Here is an 18,528-nt window from a genome sequence, read left to right as displayed (position 1 = left end):
GCTGAACTCATCCTCCCCAGGCTTTTGCACGCTCACTATGGAAAAGGATTTACGGAGCCCAGGCTGTGGCCGAGCTATCTTTAACTGGGGTTACTCAGCCCGCAATTCTGTTGTATTGTGTGGCGTTTTCTCAGGATGGATCCTGGCTCTGCGCCTAAAACAGCAGGACACAAAATCCGAGTCAGCTGGTATTCCTGGGGCAGACGGGTGTCGGGCGATATCAGCATCTCAGCTCTCCTTGAAACCTTCCCTCTTCTTGGGAGGAGGGAAAATAACGCCGCCGTTGCCGCAGGAGCTCGGCGCCGTGGGAACAGCGCGATAATCTATCTCCCCGCTTCTCTCCTCACGTCCTCCTTGCCGTCGTCGGCGGTGCCGCTCGCTTCTGCGGGCAGGAGTTTTTGGAGGGGCGGGAGGGGCTGGGCACAGCCGCTGCCCCTCGCCGTGCCCTCGGCCGCCAGCGCCGGGCCCGAGCCGCGAGTCGGGGATCCAAGGGCCGGGCCCGGGGAGCCCGGAGCGCCCCGGAGCGCCGCCAGCCTTGGGCTCCAGCTGCCACCTGCTGGGCACCTCCGGCCGGTCCTCCCGGGCCTCGGTAGGGCAGGGGACGCGGCCGGGGAGAGATCCTCCTTTGGGGATAGCTTTTGCTAGCGTTTTCCCGTTTGCTACTGGAGATGGGAAACCATTTCCTCTGGTGACATCTACCCCGAGGCTCCAGCTCTTTCGAAAATCTCTTTAAAATGCTTTTCCCCACCAGTTTTATCCAGATATGAAAGATGCCGGAGGGAAACTTTCCTTTTGGCGGGCACGAGGATTTTTTTTTGCCCGCTCCCTGCCTTTGCCCACCCTACCGGGATGAAGCCAGCCACTCTTGGGGGGCCCTGTGCCACATCTGGCTGCCAGCCGCCAGTTTTGCTGGTCTTGTCCAAGCCCCCAGCAGAGCTTTTGCACCATCCTTGCGGTTTTTCACACTTTGCCTGGTTTTGGGGGGCTGCTGGCAAGGAGCCGGAGCGGCCGTGAGCCGAGGGGCCGGCGGTACCGGTGTGCCAGAGCTTGCAGCAGGAATTTTTGGCTGGCCAGGGCTAAGGGAGCTTGCTCACGCCCTGGCCAGCGGCCAAATGGCATGGCTGGGTGCCTGCCAGCGCTTGCATTAATAGCTGCCAGCTTGCGGTTTGAGGTCACCCGTTCTTTCCAGTCTTTCATTTCCACCTTAATTCGCCCTGTAGCGGCGCGGGGCCGGCAGCAGCTCCCCCGCCCCTCCCTGCCCGCGCCCCTCTTTGCCGGGAGAACCTCTTTTGCTTTGCCCAGAGCCAGGACAGCGCCAGCCCATGGCAAAGCATCCCCGCTGAGCGACCGCGGACGGCAGCAGGGGACGCGCCAGCATCTGGGGGACGCCTTCATCCCTGTGGATCTCTTCTGTTCCTCAAGATGTCACTCAGGGGACCAGGAACGGCCTCCCACACACCCCGAGGAAAAGCCCAAGGCCGGCGTGCAGAGGGCTCGTGCGGAGGCACAGCCCCTCGCAGAATGATTTGGAGCTGCCGTCATTCCCTGCCAAGGCCCTTGGGAGGGTTTTATAGCCGCTCGCTATGAATAAATCTACCTTTTCACAACAAGCTGGCCGGGGATAAACGCTCTGGGGAGGCGAGGCTGGAGTTGGACGCGCGCCCTCTGCCCCTCTGGAGAGGGGATCCCCGGAGCCCTGCTTGGAGCCCGTGACGGCAGGATGGGGGATCCCTCTCGCTGCCCAGATCCCCAGGGATCTGGGGTGAGACACCTGCTCGATGCCTCCTGGCAGGACGAGGCCAGGCGTGGCTGGTGCGAGGTGGGACACCCGTGGGTGGGATCCACGGGAGGGGACACGCCGCGGGGACACCGCGAGACCGCCAAGGGATGGCTCCGGCGGGGTGGGAGCCGCGCAGCTGGGGGAGGAGGCACAGGAGGAGGAGGAGGAGGAGGGCGGCGGTGCCAGAGCGGCCGCCCCCGCCCCGCCCCGCCGCAGCTGCCGGGCACCGGGCACCGGGCAGGCGGCGGAGGCGCGCATGGAGGCGGCGGCGGCCCCGGCCCCGGGCGGCGGCCCCGGTACCCTGCTGCTCTGCCTGGCCCTAGCCTCTGGTAAGCACGGGCGTCCCCCTGCCCCGCCACCTGCCCGGTCCCGGGATACCCAGGGGCTGGCGGGGTGTTAGTCCCCGGCCCGGCCCGGTGCTTCCCGCCCCTGCACGGTGCTCCGCGTCCCTGCACGGTGTCACCTCCGCTGTCCCGGTCCGGCGTCGCCCTCTGTCCCGGCACCGTCCCCTCCGGTCCCGCTGCTTCCCGGTCCCAGACCGATGATCCTGCACCTGCCTCCCGGTCTTATCCCGGCTCCCCCCTGCCTGTCCTAGTGCTCCCCCATCCCACCCTGACCCCATTCTGCTGAACCCCTGTATTCCCCCCTCTTACACCCCATCCTGACGCGGGCCCTGTCCCATCCCAGTGTTCATCCCACTGTTTCTCCAGTCCCATCCCAGCGACTCCTTGTGCCCCCAGGACAATCCCATCCCAGCCCTTCTTCTGTGCCCAGCCTGGTGCTTACCCAGTCCTGTACCTGGGCTCCCCCATGTGCCCCCAGGTCCTGGAGCTCCCCACAATTCCAATCCTGTGCCCCCCCCCCCCCCGAATCCCTGAAACGCTTGGGGCCGGCATGGGGACCAGGATGTCCTGACTGCATGCTGGAGCACGACTGGGATGCTTTCACCACCTGTTGATGGGACACTGCTCATGGGTGCCTGAGTACCCACAGCCATCCCTGGCCGCGCCGGGAACGTGGGATACCGGAGGCGGGGGCGGGGGGAGGTCAGTACCTATTCAGCCAGAGCGTGAGCATTCCCATGTCAGTTCCTAAGTTTTTGGGAAACAGGAAGCTGCAGATAGGTGTCTGCTCATGGCTGCCAGGAAATAACCACAGGCAGGCTGGACAGGTGACACCCTCCGTGGCAGAGAGTGCCTGCACTGGGATTTCAGGGGAGCTTTTCTCTCTGCAGGGAGCAGTTTGGGTTTGGCCCTTTGGCAGGGCTGGTGACAGCACTTGGCGGAACCTGCCAAACCTGTGCTGGTAGGAGGAAACCAAGGGTAGCCGACCTGTTTTAGGGCCGCTGCGTCCCCTCAGACCACGGCAATGTCCTGGGTGGTTGCACTCCCACAGTCTGGGCTTTCTTGGGAGAGCACGGGGGTGTTAACAGCAAAATAATCCAGTGTTTGGGATACTTTCCTGGCTTATCTCTGGCTGCTCAGGAAAGGGTGCAGCCCAAGATAGTGGAGCCGGTCTCCCCGTGCATCGGAGAGATGAGGATGTTTGCACCTGCAGCCTGTGGGTGCCGCGATCCGGCTGCGGGTGGGCACGGCTCCCCTCCCTCCGGAGCCGCACTGCCACCGGGGCGGTCCTGCCAAGGGGCTGCCAGCCCGGAGCGTGCCAGAACTCCGCATCTGGTTGCAATAAGGGTGGGGAGCTCGGCTTGGCCGGGATCTTTCCATGCCGAGCTGTGAACTCGGTCGCCGGGAGTGAAGTCAGCCCTCCCTCCCTGTCCCGCCGCGTGCCCACAGCTGGATCCCGGGGGGAAGCCGCCCCGTGCCTCATCCCTGGCTCCCGCCAGGCAGCTCCCACCCTGCTGCTGGGCCGGGGGCGGCGGTGGGCTCCCTTCCCTCCCCGCCGGGCTCTCTCGGAGCTCTGTCGCCCGAAGCGCGTCACTAGCGCGGCGGTGGCTATATATAGCCGGGAGGGACGCGTGCGCTGGGAATGTCCCTGCTGCGGGATGGGGGGGCACTCCGAAGGCTTGGCCGGGCGGCTCCCACCGCTGTTCCCAAGGCGCCGAAGGGCCGGATGAGGAAACAGGTAGCAGGAGACGAGGCTGCCAGGATTTGGCCGCGCAAACTCTCCGCTCTCTGCGAAGCCTCGAAGCGCATCCGCTCGGGAGGATCTCCACCTCCGCGGGAGCCACCCAGCAGCCTGCCCCGTCAGGCAGGACCTGTCCCCGCTCCCTGGGTGCCACCACGGCGGGTGAATCCCCGGGGAGGGCCGGGCGGGGAGCGGGGCCGTGCTGAGTCAGTGCTGGTATGCCAGCGATCCGGTTACCGCCGCTCCGCCGCTCGCGGTTCCGCGCCTGGCCCCTTCCCGGCCCGGGTTGTGCGGGGCTCCAAGGAGACCTCGGAGCGCCTGGCAGTGCTTAAAGGGGCTCCGAGGGAACTGCAGAGGGACTCGTCACAAGGGCACGGAGCGACAGGACAAGGGGGAACGGCTTCACACTGACACAGGGCAGGTTTAGATTAGATATTGAGAAGGAATTCTTCCCTGTGAGGGTGGGGAGGGCCTGGCACAGGTTGCCCAGAGAAGCTGTGGCAGTCCCATCCCTGCAAGTGTCCAAGGCCAAGTTGGACGGGGCTTGGAGCGACGTGGGATAGTGGAGGGTGTCTCTGCTCACGGCAGCGGGGTTGGAACAAGATGAACTTCACAGTCCCTTCCAGCCCGAACCAATCAGTGATTCCATGATTCCGGATCTCTCTGGGGATCCCTCCCTGCATCCTCCCCGGGCAGAGGAGCAGCTGGCCGGGCTGTGTGGTCCAGAACCACCGCGCTGGCTCCCAGACTGCCGTGCTGGGGCGTTGGTGGGTGGAGGCAGCAGACGGGGACCGGCTTTCCCTTCTCCCGGCCCTGGGGAAAAGCTGACGCTGCCAGCGAAGGGGGGCCGTGGGCGCAGCTGCAGAGCCCGCTGCCAGCGCCCTCCCTGTCACTGTCACCCCTGCGGGGCGGGGGTGCCGGGGCCGGGGCTCCCCCTCTGAGCTGCCTCCGCCACCTTCCAGGCTTGGCGTTCTTCAGCTGCGTGGGCGCCGACACCAACGTCACGGCGGGGCACGGCGCGGAGGGGCTGACCTGCGGCACGGCCAGGGGATGCACAGGTGAGGGGCTGGTGTGAGGGTGCTCGGGGGAGCCGGGGGCGTTGGAAGGGAGCGGGCCGGGATGGGGGACGAGCAGGTGTTTCCCTCGGCTCGCCGTGCTGCACCCCTGGGCCGGGCAGCCAAGGGCGCCCGTGCCGGCCCGGATGGCCGCAGCCGGCCATGCTCGGGGCTGCTGCGGGGATGCGCCAGCTCAGGGATGCCGCTGCCTCGGGGAAAAACTGTCGCCCCTCCGGGGAAATTCTTCGTCCTTGTCACCCCCAGGGAACGGGACGCAGCTGCGGCGGCAGAGCCACTTCTCCCGGTGCCCGGAGGAGTTCCAGCACTACTGTGTCAAAGGGAGGTGCCGCTTCCTCGTGGCCGAGCAGGCGCCGGCTTGCGTGTAAGTCACCGCCGGCGGGGACACGGCGGCGCGGGGCGGGGGGCTGAGCTCTTCCTCCCCGGGAGAGCGGCGTGAGGGGGGCACGGGCACCGTGGCTGCTTTCGGGACCGCCCTGTGCCTCCCCTGTGCCGCGGGGCAGGTGCGAGCGAGGCTACACCGGGGCTCGCTGCGAGAGGGTGGATCTGTTCTACCTGCGAGGGGACCAGGGCCAGATCGTCATCATCTCCCTGATCGCCGCCATCGTCGCCCTCATCATCCTCATCGTCGGCATCTGCCTCTGCAGTCAGTACGTGGGGAGAAGGGAAGGGAAGGGAAGGGAAGGGAAGGGAAGGGAAGGGAAGGGAAGGGAAGGGAAGGGAAGGGAAGGGAAGGGAAGGGAAGGGAAGGGAAGGGAAGGGAAGGGAAGGGAAGGGAAGGGAAGGGAAGGGAAGGGAAGGGAAGGGCAAACCCAGCCCAGCTCCCCTGGCTCCAGGCAGGTTGAATTGGGCTGCCCCAGGCTGGTGGAACACGGTCCTGCGGGTGTTGGGACATTCTTTTGGGGCTGGGAACTGGCTGTGATCCCATATGGATCTTCTGCGGGGTAAAAGCCGGAGGAGAGGGAGGAGAAACGCTGCCATGTTCCCTTTTGCCTCTTTTATTTTCATTCGTTTTTTATGATTTTTTCTCCCTGTCAAGCCACTGTCGGAGGCAGCGTAGGAAGAGAAAGGCAGAAGAGATGGAAACGTTAAACAAGGATTCACCTTCCAGAAGTGAAGATGTGCGGGAAACGGGCATCGCGTGAAGGTGCAGGGGAGCTGGGGGCCGACCGAGCCGGTGTGACCGGAGCCCCGCATTGGGGGCGGGTGCCGAGGCCGACGGGCTCCCCTCTCTCCGCAGGAGCTCCCGGTACCCGCGGGCGGGTCCCGGACGGCAACAGCGGCTGGCTCCACGGGCGAGGGCTGAAACGTGCCGCGGCTTGAATAAAGGGGTGACGGAAAGGTGTCCGCGTGTCGCCAATGTCCTTGCGGGAGCGGGGCTGCTCCCGGCGCGGGCTGCGCTGACGGGCCGCGGCCGCCAGACGGCGACACTGCGCTGGGGGCAGCGCGCGGGGGCCGCCATCCCCGCGCTGACCACGAGAGGGCGCCACAACTCTGCCACCTCCGTCCCGCTCCCGGTCCCTCTCCCGGTCCCTCTCCCGGCTCCAAGGGGCTCTGCCGGGCTCGAGCTCCCGTTCCGGGCGGCCTGAGGGCTGCGCTGGAGCTGCTCCCATTGCCGCCGCCGCGCCTCTCCGTAGGGACCGAGCCGAGCTCAGCGTCCCGGGCCGCCCTCCCTGTTCCCGACGGCCGGCGGGAGAGAGCCGGAGATGTCTCGGCGTCCTGGGGCGCGACCGGGTGAGGGGAACCGGGCAAAGCTGATAGAAAACAGGTGTGACCCGGGGCAGAACTGGGCATAGCGGGGCCGATGGCTCCCGTCTCCCCGCTCGGCAGGCGCTGCCCAGAGCTGCGGTCCGGACCCTGCCCGGGAAGCCATAGGTGATGGGTTGTTTCCCTTCCCTGGGCGCGGGACCCGCCGGGCTCCCCGCGACTCTGAGAGTGGGTTTAGGCACAGACCCACTGCGAGGAGACAGCAGCAGCAGCCCGGGATGGGGCCGGGTGTCCCTGATGTCTCCCACGCTGTACCGCGGGAGATGGGGACGCGGTGGAGCCGCGGGTCCCCGGCAGATCCCAATCCCCACCACGGGACCGGCTCCCGCCCGAACCGTGGCCCGGTGACCGGCCCTGAGGGCTCTGCGTGCCGCATCTCCCAGCCGGTACTGGGGACACTGGGAGCAGGCGGGGCTGGAGTCTCCCGGGGGAGCCGGTGACCCCCGCTGCCCCCGGGCTCCGTTCTCCCGGCACGGACACCGGCTGGGTTCCTCTGCCCAGCCCTCTGCACGAGCAGGACACACTCCTCCGGCCCGGCGCTGGCTTTGCCAGAGACAGGGTGAGCTCGAACCGGTGAGTGTGGGAGCAGCTGCTGGGGAAACTGATTTGCACGGAGGGTTTACATCGTTCTGTTCCTGCCCGGGGTCATCCTCACTGGTGGATGCCTGGAAGCTGGAGCTGCCGGCGTGGTTTGCCGCAATAGGGGCTTGGGGGTGGCTTCTGGAGCTGGGTGAAGCCCCAGTGTGACTGAAAACTTTCCTTTGCAGCTCAAACCGTGCCGCGGCGAGAGCAGGGGCCACCCCAGGGATCTGCATCAGTTCCTACAGCCCCGTCGGTGAGACAGTGATTCCAGCTGGATACCGGGACTGGTGCCCACCACGGTGGTGCCAGTCCCTCGGGAAGTGTCGGTGCCCAAACGATGCCACGGGACTTGCAAGGCTCATCCCAGCGCCCAGGCAAGGAGCACGGCCCTGAGGTGCCAAGGGACAATTTTTGGGCACCTACTTCACCAGGGTCTGGGATGGGGAGATGGATTCTAGATTCCACACAGCTGCTGGAAGCCCTGGTGTGAGCTGAGTGGCACCAGCAGCACCTGTGAGCTGATCCCCCCATATAAATTCTGTTTACCTCCAGGCTTTGCTGGGGCTGCCTGTGGGGACTGAAGCCAAGACAAAAACTCTTGCTGTTCCTCCTGGGAATGTGCTGTACACAGTCTGGGAGACAAATAAAATTAAAGAGAGGTATGAGCCTTTTTCCTGTCTGGTTTTTTTTGGGGGTGGTTGAAGTTGATGGCTGGTTTGCTGCTGGCCCAAAAGGGCCGGGAAAAGCAGGCACTGGGAAATCAGCAGCCCTGCAGGTCTCAGAGGTGGATAAAACCAACATTTCCAGTCTTTTTACAATGTTTCATGGAGCACTGGCCAGGTAAATGTTGGAGCTGTTTTATTCAGTGCTGGGTTTTCAGTGCCTCAAGTAATTCTCCTTGGGCTTTTCCCATGGCAGTCCTACACTCCCTGGTTGTAATGAAGTGGTGCTTCCCTGGAATTGCTGCACTGCCACTGAATTCCCGCTTTAACATGAAGAGTTCCTCGAGAGCAGACAGACCGGAATGGATGTGTTGTGCTGGGGGGTTAAAAAAAACCCTGCAAAACTAAGTCAGGAATTTTGCTGCTTCCTTTACTTTTTTGGGAATGGATTACAGAGGTGGTGGGATGAAAAGGCAAGAGGTGAATTCACCTTGTGCATGTCACGGTGCTGAGGGCAAGGGGAATGAGAGTTGGAAAATAAAATCATTATAAAATACCAAATTAAAATCCCTGGCACAACAGAGAGTGGAAAAGCCAACTGGTTTATGCCCAGGCTGGCAAGGACTGGATGGAATCCCTGAGGCGGTGATGCCGGCTGGCATCAGGCAGGAGCAGCCTGAACTTTCCAAGGAATCTGGTGGTTTTAGTAAGAGGATTATGATTTGTGTTGTTTTGAACAGCAGTTGGGTATTTGTGGGTGGCTTTTCCCCCCACACCCCACAAGCAGTGATGGTGTCACCTGGCAGAGATGTCCTTGGCTGCCTTGATTCATTTCTCATCAGTTTTCCCTGGAATCCTAGAAGGTCACTGTAGTTGTTAGCCCTTACCCTGCGCATCTGGAATGCGAGGGGTGAGAACCTGACTACAGGAATGAGACGTGGGTCACTCACCCCAACAGAACAAGGTGAAACCCAGCTTATTAATTGGAAAGAATTAGAAATAATTAGGAGAAATGGAAATTAATATTTTGGAAAATAAATGCCGAAGGCAGGCTGTAACGTGAGGGTGGTGGGTGGATCCAGTGCCTTGGCATCAGAGGTTTTGCTGTCCCAGTGCAGCAGGTCCAGTCCCGGGTCAGTGAGATCCTTGGGGATCACAGCAAACTAAAACCAAGTTGTCCTTTCAGTCTAGTTCTGTACCCCAAAATAAGAGGGGCTCTGGCAGGAGACGGACGGGGTCTGTGCCAGCCAAATCCATAAAGTTTTCTCACACTACAGGGAAACTCAGCAGTGATCCATGGGCTGCCAATGCTCCCTGGGAAAGGGACGAGCTGGCTTGAACAGGGAGTTCTTGCTTTTGGCTCTGCTTTATCGCTCGGGTTCATCTCTGCGCACCCAGGTGTCCTCATCTGCTTCCCTTACTGTATTTGTTGTACACAAAGCTGCCACTTTTGGTCTCGGGAGATTTTCCGGTTGTTTTCTGGGCTGGGTTTGCCATCCTTCTGCATCCCAACCCGGGACTTCTTGGCCTGCAGTGCCCCCAGAACGCCACCCGTGCTGGGGAGGTGAGGAGGCTGCAGGGGGGCTGGGGGCAGCCAGGGTCCCCCTTTCAGGTGATGAGCTGCTGCTTCCAGGTAGCTGTATACCCCAATACACACAGACTGCTGTCTTTGGGGGCATCTGATGAGTGTTTTCCCTGGTTTTGCTTAGTTTTTTTGGGCTTTAGCTCCCAGGACCAGGGCTGGCACCTCCTCCTGCCTGTGGAAGCTCAGCTGCGCCCCTTTCCCACCCTCCCCACCGCCTTTCCAGCAGCAGTGAGGAGACTTTTCTTGTCTTTATTTTGGCTGCAGGAATACAAAGGTGGCAGGGAGCCGTGGGCTCGGTGACCGCTTCCATGTGCCGGGCGTCCTCCAGCGCAGTCCCCTGGTGCTCCCTCCCGACGTCTCCCGTTCCCGTGTGTTCACGGAGCTCAGCCTCGCACTCCTCCTCCATCCGTGCACGCCTGGAGAAGCGATCCCTGCCGCCGGCTCCGGGCCCCTATCCCAGCAGGCAGGACTCCTTCTTACACGCTTCTGCCAGCTCCGAGCTCACCTGGGAAAGGAGGGAAGCGCCGAGGGGCAGCCCCGGTGCGGGGCCTGGCCCGCAGCGGTGCAGGGGGCAGCAGGGGCCGTGGCCGTACCTTGGAAGCGCAGAGGAGAGGGGGAGCGTCCGGGAGGCAGCAGGTGGAGGCGAAGGACGCTCGCTGCTCCAGGAGCTGCTCCAGGTGCGCCGGGCTGGCCTCGGGCTCCGCCTGCGCCAGGCTCTCCCGCAGCCTGCGGCGTGGGGAGCGCGGTCACAGCGGGAAGCGTGGCACTGCGGGCCCACGAGGCTTTTGGGGAGCGGGGCAGGGAATGCACGCGCGGATGGCTCCGTTTTGCATCCTCAGCATTTTGGACGAATTCTGATCCCGTCCAGTGATCCAGGTGGGTTTTTTGTGGGGGGGAAGGCAAAGGCTTACCTCTTCTTGAACTCAAGGAAAGGCAGCTTGTGGTACTGCTGGCAGAGCTGGCTGGCCTTTTCCAGGAAGGGGAGTAGCTCTGCTTCCATCCGCTTGCGCTGTGGACAGAGGGTGGGAGTTACCAGGCTGGGAAAAGCCTCTGAGGGGATTTGGGTGCCACTGGGATGAGGGGGAACAGGGCGAGCCCCCAGACCCCCCACACCACTCACCTTGCTGTCCAGGCAGGCGGAGGGGTCCTTGGTGGAGCAGCATTCCTCCCGAAGTTTCCCGGAGGAGTCATAGAGCTTGGCGAGGACGGCGTCAGGGAGGCTGGGGTGCCTCCGTGCCAGCTCAAACAGGGACCTGGAGTGGGAAACCAGCGGCCACGTGAGTTTTTGTCAGAGGTGCTGCTCAGAACGTGGTTGGAGGCCACTTTTGGCATCTTTGTGCCGCCCCCGGAGCTGCCTGGTGGCACTAATTCCCCTGTGGGAATTGGGATGTTCCCCTGGTTATCCCCATAATAACCTAAGCACGTAACAGGGTCAGGAAACGGTCGGCCTCGATGATCTTCAGGGTCCGTTCCAGATTTAATGGTTTTATTCCACGACCGCACCCCGGCTGCCGTGGGTCCCGCTCACCTGGTGGCATGGAGAGCCCCGTCCTTGCCACACAGCTCCTTGTTGGTCGGCTCCGACGCCTCTGGCAGCCTGGGAACCGGCGCTGGGGGCATGGCCAGGATGCAGAAATGGTTTTCCATCAGGTTTTTCCCCGTGCAGCAGTCGGCGAAGCGCCCGTCCCGGGCCGACAGCGCGGTGCAGACTTTGGTCGTGTGCTCCAAGAGCTGCAGAGAGGGAGCGGGGGATGTGCGAGTCCCCTCGGCTCCCTGAGTTCCTGCCGGGACTCAGGAGCTGCTTCGGGGTGGGCTCCGGCCTCCCCTACCTTCTTCTGCATGCAGTCCTCGGCCACCGAGTCACAGCACTGGGAAGACACCTCGGCAGCGTCTTCGGCCAGGGGGAGAAGATCCTCGAAGGAAGCGCTGGGAGCCTTCTGAGCCAGAGAGGCCAGGTAGCTGGGGAGCACGGGGTGCGTGCGGCTCAGGGGGCTTGGATCCTCCTTCCCAGGAAACAGCCCCGAGCAAGGGTGCGGGAGGGAGGGGTTGGGGAGCGCAGGGCTTGCTCTGCACCTGTGCCGTGCATGGAGCATCTCCGGGGATTCACACCAGAATTAAAGCTTACGTTTCTGAATGCCGCCTGCCAACGGGATCCGCAGCAGGAGAGAGGAACGCCCTCCCAGCCCGGCCCCTGTTCCCGGACGGAGAGCCCATTTCCCTCCGTACCTGAAGCCGACTTTGTCCTTCCCATATGCTGAGAAGCGCGAGCAAATCCGGTTTGACGTCAGGGTGAGCAGGGAGAGGGTTTTCCTCTCCAGTTTCTGCCACGAAAAGAGAATGGAATCGTCCTCCTCCTCCTCCCAGGGCCATTAGCACGGTGCTTGCCTGGCTCCCTGCGGAGTGAGGATGGGGAGGAGCCCAGCGCTCCAAAGGGTCTCACCTCCTTCAGGAAGCAGGCAGTGGGTGCAGGGGAGATGCAGCAGGTGGAAACCATGGAGAGGAAGGTCGTGGTGGAGCCCAGGAGCACGGGCAGGGGAGCCTGGCTGTAGCTGCTGGCGTACTCGTAAAGAAACCTGCGGCAGGGACGGGATAAGGAGACCCAGCGCCTTGGGATCGGGGGGTCGGGAGCATAAGCGGGCTTTGGAGGTGTTAAGGCCGTCCAGGGACGGGAGCCCTCTCCGGGTGCCACCTCCAGCTGTCAGCTCACGGCGCTGGCTGGTGCCATCGCCCGCCCGGGCTCAGTGGGGTGCTATCCCCGCCCCGGCTCACCTGTCCGCGAATTCCCTGGGATCCTGCCGGAAGGCCTGGCAGAGCTCCTTGTCGGAGGGCTGGAGGTAGCGGGGCAGCGGCTGGGGCGGGTGCCGCAGGGCGGCCAGGCACAGCTTGCGCTCCAGCCCCTCGTGGGTGCAGCACTCGGCCGTGCCGGGATGCGCCGGGAAGGGCGAGTCCGCGCTGCAGGATTTGACCGACAGCGCCGTGGACTGCGGGAGGGAGAGGAGGTTATGGCCGCCCCATCCCAGCTCCGGTTTGGGGTCCATTACCCGTTTTTGGTCAGTCTCACCCCGGCATCGTAGCAGGAGGGGTCAGCCCCGTCGGTGCAGCACCTCTCGGCCAGGGAGACGATTTCCCGGACGAGGTGGCCGATCTCCTCGAAGGTGCCATTGGAATATTTCCGGCTGTTGGCAATGATGGTCCTGGGAGCAGGGAGCAAGGACAGGGAGAGCCAGGTGAGCCTTTCTCTTCAGTCAGAAATCATGTTACCACACTGTTCTGCCCAAATGGGTTTAACAGAGCTGGCTGTGGTGCTGCGAGAAATGACAGCATATTCCTTGGAAAATGGCCAGGAAAGAATTGGAACAGCTTCCAGGCTGGGGGCTGCCACTTACAGGGGACTACGTGTCAGCTCTGATAGAATCCTTAATTATTTAGGTACTCAATCGGTTTTGAGGAATTTAACAATTAATCAAACTTTTCTCCTGCTGAAAGCAATCAGAGTCCACGGGTTGAATTGCATCTCCCCATTTTGATCAATTGAATCCATCTTCCCTTTTCCAAGATTTCTATTTACTGTTTCCTGTTCTTGGCTCAGGTGTCAAGCGTCCTGGGAGGGCACCAGCAGCAGGAGGTACCTACAGGGTTCGGAAGTTCTCCTTTCCCAGCATCCTGTACTCCTGGCAGACTTTCTCCCGGACATAAGCTTTCCCTGAAAGTGCAGGAGAAGGAGGAATTGTGAGTAGAGAACAAGGAATGCTCTGCCACTGCACAACACGCTGCTTTATTCACTTGAGGTTTGTTCATTTTTTCCCCTCCATTACTTCTTTTTCCAAGTAGGATTGGGTGGTCCCTAGGGAGATGTTGGCACAGCCTGTCTGGGAGAAGCATCCCTGGTATCCAGGCTGCTGCTCCAGCTCTGCAGCCAGGGAAAGGGGCAGGGAGAAAACCCTCTCTGAAGCTGGGAGAGCTACAAGTAAATCACATGGCAGTTTTTGAGTATGGAGTGTGTGGGGTTGGTTTTGCTGGCAGGGCTTGGAAACCAAAAGAACTGGGAGATCTGGGGCCAGGTCCTCAGAGCAGCCGGCAGTGAAAACATTCCCAGCAATGCTGTCATCCCTGGAAAAACGGGATCGATTTGTGTTACAGACTCTCTGGGGTCAGACTTTGGCACCAGCAGGGTAAACACTGATACTGATGTTTCCTGGGATTACAGTGTGGGGCAGGGTCACCTCCACAAATTCCAGGGGTTTGGGCCATGACACTGGGGGTCACATTGCCCTGGTGGGAATGGAAGAGTAGGATGAAGGCAGAGGGTTGCCAAAAAAGGGGAAGCCAGGGAAAAAGCAGGTCTCTTTCCTGGCAGGGACGTTGGCTATCGGTCCCAGCTTGTGGCATCTCTGTTCACTTCTATAAAGCCGTGTGGGAGAGGTAAGATTTAGGTGTTTTTTGGCAGGTGGATGATTCCCTGTGGAGCTGAGAAGGCAGCAAAGGGCGGCAGAGCATCGTTTCCATCAAGGGGTGAGTTTTGCCGAGGAATGGTACTTGTCAGGGGGGTCAGAAAATCCCATTTTCCTTTAGAAAGAGAAGGAGCCAATCCCTGCAGCTCTGTCCTCTCCAGCATCGCCCCAAAATGTCATCCTGGATACCAAACCATCATCCCACCCCTTCCTTTTCCCCTCTGGTCCTGCCCAGCAGTTTGGCTGCAGGCTGGGAGAGGGGAGGCCACCGAAAACCACCGGAACTGAGGTCCCAGCCCCGTGCCCCTCATGCCAGGGGCCAGCAAAGCCCCAGGATCACACCCTTACCCCGGTGTAGCGCATCTGTGGTGGCCAAGAGCAGCAGGAGGGCCAGAGCTGCCCTCATGTTGGAGCTGGTTCCCCTCCTCCTGCTGGGAATCATCCCCGAGAACCCCATCCCAGCGTTTTTATGGAGGCAGTGTCCGCAGCCGGGAGAATGATTAATCCCAGAGGCCAAGCATCCTTGGCCTGTCGCCTGGGGCCTGGGCACCAGCGCCTCAGAAATCCAACCGGTTTCAATCATTAACTTGGAAAAACAGAGACGGGTGGCCGTGAAACCTCAGGATCTGTGAAGGATGCTGGAGCAACGTGAAGGAGAAAAGGCATTCCATGCACCCCATGAGTGGAAAGCTCTGTGTGCTTGGGACAGTATGTGATCCTGAGGAAGGAGGCACACCTTTTTTTGGATGTCAGCGCATCAAACCTGCTGCTGCTGCTAGGAAATGCTGGCTGTTATCCTTGGGAGCTCAGCTCCAGACAGCACCTCAGACCTGGGAGTGCACATCAGGTTTCATTCCTGCTGCTGCTGGGTTGGGGTCTCTGGCTTTGCAACCCATCCCAGATTTCTGCTGGAAGTGTTGTAGAGCTCTGCAGGGTCCCCCTACAGTGCAGCTTTCCCTTTGTCCCTAGAAAAATGAAAATTCAACATGTTATCATCTTTAAGGATGCTAAGACAAGCCTAGGAAGAGGAGAAGCTCCAGCTGAAGTGCTCTTCACTGGTCCTGCCTGGGGAATTAATGAGAGGGAAGCAAATAGGGAGGGATGGAGTTCCAACCGCTGCAGTGAGACCCTGGCCCCCAAATCTGCTCAGCCTCCCCATGCACTCTGCACTCCCCTTGAGACCAGATGTTGCCTCTCAGACCACATCTCCTGGGACAAAGATAGAGCTGGTTTCTATGTAAGAATCCAGCCTTTTCTCCCAGTGATCTGCACTGACAGTAAGCTGCAGCTTGGGACCAAATCCTGCCGGTGAAGGAGATAACAATGTCCTGTGCTTGATGGTGCATGGGTGAAAGCTGAAAATAAATAATTAGGAACTCATTGACTGGGCTCTTCTCCTGGATGAGTTCTACCTGTCATGCGTTCATGTCATGGCCGGGGCGGGTGGGGGCTGCGGGAGGCCGGGTCCCCCCGAGCAGACAGTGACGGGCAGAGCCCCCGCGCCGAGCCCGGTCCTGGCCGCGGCTCTGCGTCTGCACCTGCAGGGGCGGCAGTGCCAGACACGGCCCCAGCGCGCGTCCCGGAGCGGTTCCTCCCGCCCGCGGCGATCCCGGGCCCGATCCCGCCTCGATCCTCACGACGGGGGCGCGGCGGCACCGCCCGCCCGGGACCCCCCGGCAGAGCCCAGCAGCGCTCGGCCCCCGCACCCTCAGCCACGGTCGCTGCCCCGCCGCAGCGCCCCGGGCTCCGAGCGGTCCCCGCCGGGAGCAGTCCCCGGGCCGGGGCTCGCACAGCGCCGAGCGAGGGTCCCGAGCGATGGCCCCGGGACGGCGGAACCGGGGGAGCGGGGCCAAGGAGGGGCGGGGCCGGCACAGGTGTGAGGGGCGGGGCGCGTGCCAGGGGCGCTGCGGCGGGGCCGTGACCGAGGACCGGGGGTGCGGGGCCGAGCGCTGCTGGGGTCTGCAGGGGGGTCCCGGGCGGAGCCGCCGCTCCTCCGTAGGGAGGATGGAAGCGTCATCGAGCCCGGGATAGGGAGCGGGCCCGGGACTGGGATCGGGCCCGGGATCGCGGCCGTTCCCCGGTTCGGACGCGGCGCCCCCGCGTGGCCCCGGGACAGCGGTGCGGGGGGCGGGGCCGAGATGGGGCCGGGCCGGCACAGGTGCGAGGGGCGGGGCCACGGAGCGCGTGCGCAGGGCGCGACAACAGAGCGCGCGCGCGGCGCGGGGCCGACGCAGGTGCGAGCGGAGCGGGGCCGCGGAGCGCGGGGCGGGGCCGGCACAGGTGCGAGGGGCGGGGCCGAGGGCATTTAAACCCCGGCAGCCGCCGCAGGCGCCATTTGCGCCGTCAGGACGCGGTGGGGTCGGTTGAAGTCGGTCCGGGCTCCCTCGGTGGAGCCCAGGTGAGGCGCGGAGGTCTCGGCCTTCCACCTCTGCTTCTCTCTGCCCGTTCTTTCTTTCCCTCCCTCCCCTTTAGCTCCCTTCTCTCTACGCCCCCCACAATAGCCCCTTCTTCCTTTCCCACCTGAACTCCCCCTGCGCCCTATCCTTGCCCTCCTACGCACCCCAAACACCCCCACACTTCCTTCCTGCCCCGTTCTTCCCTGCTACCCTACCCGACACCCCCTTCTGTTACCACTCTACCCCTCGTCCTTCCACCCTCCCTGCCTATGCCGACCCTGCCTCCCTTTATCCTTCCCTCCAGCTCCCCTATGCCCTCTCTTACCCTCTGTGTCCCCCCTCCTGCTCCCCTTATTGCCTCTGTCTCTCCCTTATCTTGCCTCTTATTCTCCTCTTACGCCTCTCTTATCTTGCCTCTCTTTCTCTTATCCCCTTATCTCTCCCTTATCTTGCCTCTCTCTTTCTTATCCTCTTACCTCTGCCTTAGCCTCTCTTATTTCCCCTATCCCTCCCTTATACCCCTCTCTCTCCCTTAGCCTCCTTCTCTGTCCCTTCTCCCTTTCTCTCTCTCCCCGCAGCCGCGGGGTTCGGGGCGCCGGATAATAAAGCCCAGAGGGCCGGAGCCCGGCGCCCCCCGCGGGAATCCCCACACGGGGCCGGAGCCGCTGTGCGGCTCCCCCCACACACAACAGTGCCCTACACTGCCGGGTGTCCGGCTTTCCCCACATCACACTGGGGGCGGAGGGTCAGGGAGGGCCCCCTCCTCCGGGGGGGGTCCTGGGGGTGGGTGGGGGGGGTTTAGGGAGGGCCCCCTCCTTAGGGGGGGGGTCCTGGGTGGGTGGGGGGGTTTAGGGAGGGCCCCCTCCTTAGGGGGGGTCCTGGGGGTGGGTGGGGGGGGTTTAGGAAGGGCCCCCTCCTTAGGGGGGGGTCCTGGGTGGGTTAGGGAGGGCCCCCTCCTTAGGGGGGGGTCCCGGGGGGGTGGGGGGTGGGTTAGGGAGGGCCCCCTCCGGAGGAGGGGGTCCTGGGGAGGGGGGGCGGGGCCCCCTCCGGAGGGGGGGGTCCGGGGTGGGAGGGGTTGAGGGGGGTCTGCCCCCCCTTAGCCCCTCCCACCTCGGACCCGCCCCTCTGGACGGGGTCCAGCCCGGCCCCCTCCCCAGGACCCCCTCCTCCGGACAGGGGCCGGGGGGGGGGGGGGGGGGGGGGGGGTAGCAGGAGGGGTCACGTCACTCTGAGCTGTAATAAATTTTTTGTTTCAAACGACAGCAGTCCCCCTTGCTCCTTCCCCCCCCCACCCCCCCCCCCCCCCCCGGGGCCCCTGTCCGGAGGAGGGGGGTCCTGGGGAGGGGGCCGGGCTGGACCCCGTCCGGAGGAGCGGGTCCGAGGTGGGAGGGGCTAAGGGGGGGCAGACCCCCCTCAACCCCTCCCACCCCGGACCCCCCCCCTCCGGAGGGGGCCCCGCCCCCCCTCCCCAGGACCCCCTCCTCCGGAGGGGGCCCTCCCTCCCTCCCTAACCCACCCCCCACCCCCCCGGGACCCCCCCCCTAAGGAGGGGGCCCTCCCTAAACCCCCCCACCCCCCAGGACCCCCCCCCTAAGGAGGGGGCCCTCCCTAAACCCCCCCCCACCCACCCCCAGGACCCCCCCCGGAGGAGGGGGCCCTCCCTGACCCCCCGCCCCCCAGTGTGATGTGGGGAAAGCCGGACACCCGGCAGTGTAGGGCACTGTTGTGTGTGGGGGGAGCCGCACAGCGGCTCCGGCCCCGTGTGGGGATTCCCGCGGGGGGCGCCGGGCTCCGGCCCTCTGGGCTTTATTATCCGGCGCCCCGAACCCCGCGGCTGCGGGGAGAGAGAGAAAGGGAGAAGGGATATAAGAGGGAGGCTAAAAGGGAGAGAGAGGCTAAAAAGAAGTGTATAAAGGAGGGATAAGGGGAAATAAGGGGGGGATAAGTGGGACAGGGAGGGTAAGAAGGGGTATAGGGGGAGCAGGAGGGGAGCGCAAGGGTAGGCAGGATTGGGATGGGCAGGGAGGAAGGAGGGTGAACCAGAAGGAAGAATAGGGACAGCAGTCGAGGTTTGTAGGGTAGCAGAGGGGTGTAGGGAGAGGCTACATGTGGGGGAGGGAGATGTAGGTAGGAGAGGTAGAGGGGCC

The 18,528-nt window shown here is 63.2% G+C and overlaps 2 protein-coding genes across 3 annotated transcripts; one reads left to right on the top strand and one right to left on the bottom strand.

Moving 5' to 3' along the window:
- Window positions 1–2,019: 2,019 nt before the first annotated feature.
- Window positions 2,020–6,283, top strand: BTC (betacellulin). Of its 2 annotated transcripts, XM_040064967.2 has the most exons (6): window positions 2,020–2,109; window positions 4,828–4,923; window positions 5,185–5,302; window positions 5,442–5,588; window positions 5,978–6,085; window positions 6,179–6,283. In XM_040064967.2, the coding sequence occupies exons 1-5, from the start codon at window positions 2,037–2,039 to the stop codon at window positions 6,081–6,083; spliced, it is 540 nt and encodes a 179-aa protein (XP_039920901.1). In that variant the 5' UTR covers window positions 2,020–2,036; the 3' UTR covers window positions 6,084–6,085; window positions 6,179–6,283. The 2 variants fall into 2 exon arrangements, with proteins under 2 accessions (XP_039920901.1, XP_058276706.1); XM_058420723.1 differs by having other exon boundaries at window positions 5,978–6,277.
- Window positions 6,284–9,838: 3,555 nt separating this feature from the next.
- GC (GC vitamin D binding protein) lies at window positions 9,839–14,391 on the bottom strand. The gene is made up of 12 exons (XM_040065408.1): window positions 14,334–14,391; window positions 13,168–13,237; window positions 12,596–12,728; window positions 12,304–12,515; window positions 11,975–12,107; window positions 11,761–11,855; window positions 11,364–11,493; window positions 11,063–11,265; window positions 10,655–10,787; window positions 10,446–10,543; window positions 10,128–10,260; window positions 9,839–10,039 (listed from the first exon to the last, which is right to left on the bottom strand). The coding sequence occupies exons 1-12, from the start codon at window positions 14,389–14,391 to the stop codon at window positions 9,986–9,988; spliced, it is 1,452 nt and encodes a 483-aa protein (XP_039921342.1). The 3' UTR covers window positions 9,839–9,985.
- Window positions 14,392–18,528: the final 4,137 nt, after the last annotated feature.

This window comes from Hirundo rustica, chromosome 5 (genome assembly GCF_015227805.2).
Source record: "Hirundo rustica isolate bHirRus1 chromosome 5, bHirRus1.pri.v3, whole genome shotgun sequence".
Classification (NCBI taxonomy): domain Eukaryota; kingdom Metazoa; phylum Chordata; class Aves; order Passeriformes; family Hirundinidae; genus Hirundo; species Hirundo rustica.
This window is presented reverse-complemented; position numbering and strand designations above follow the sequence as displayed.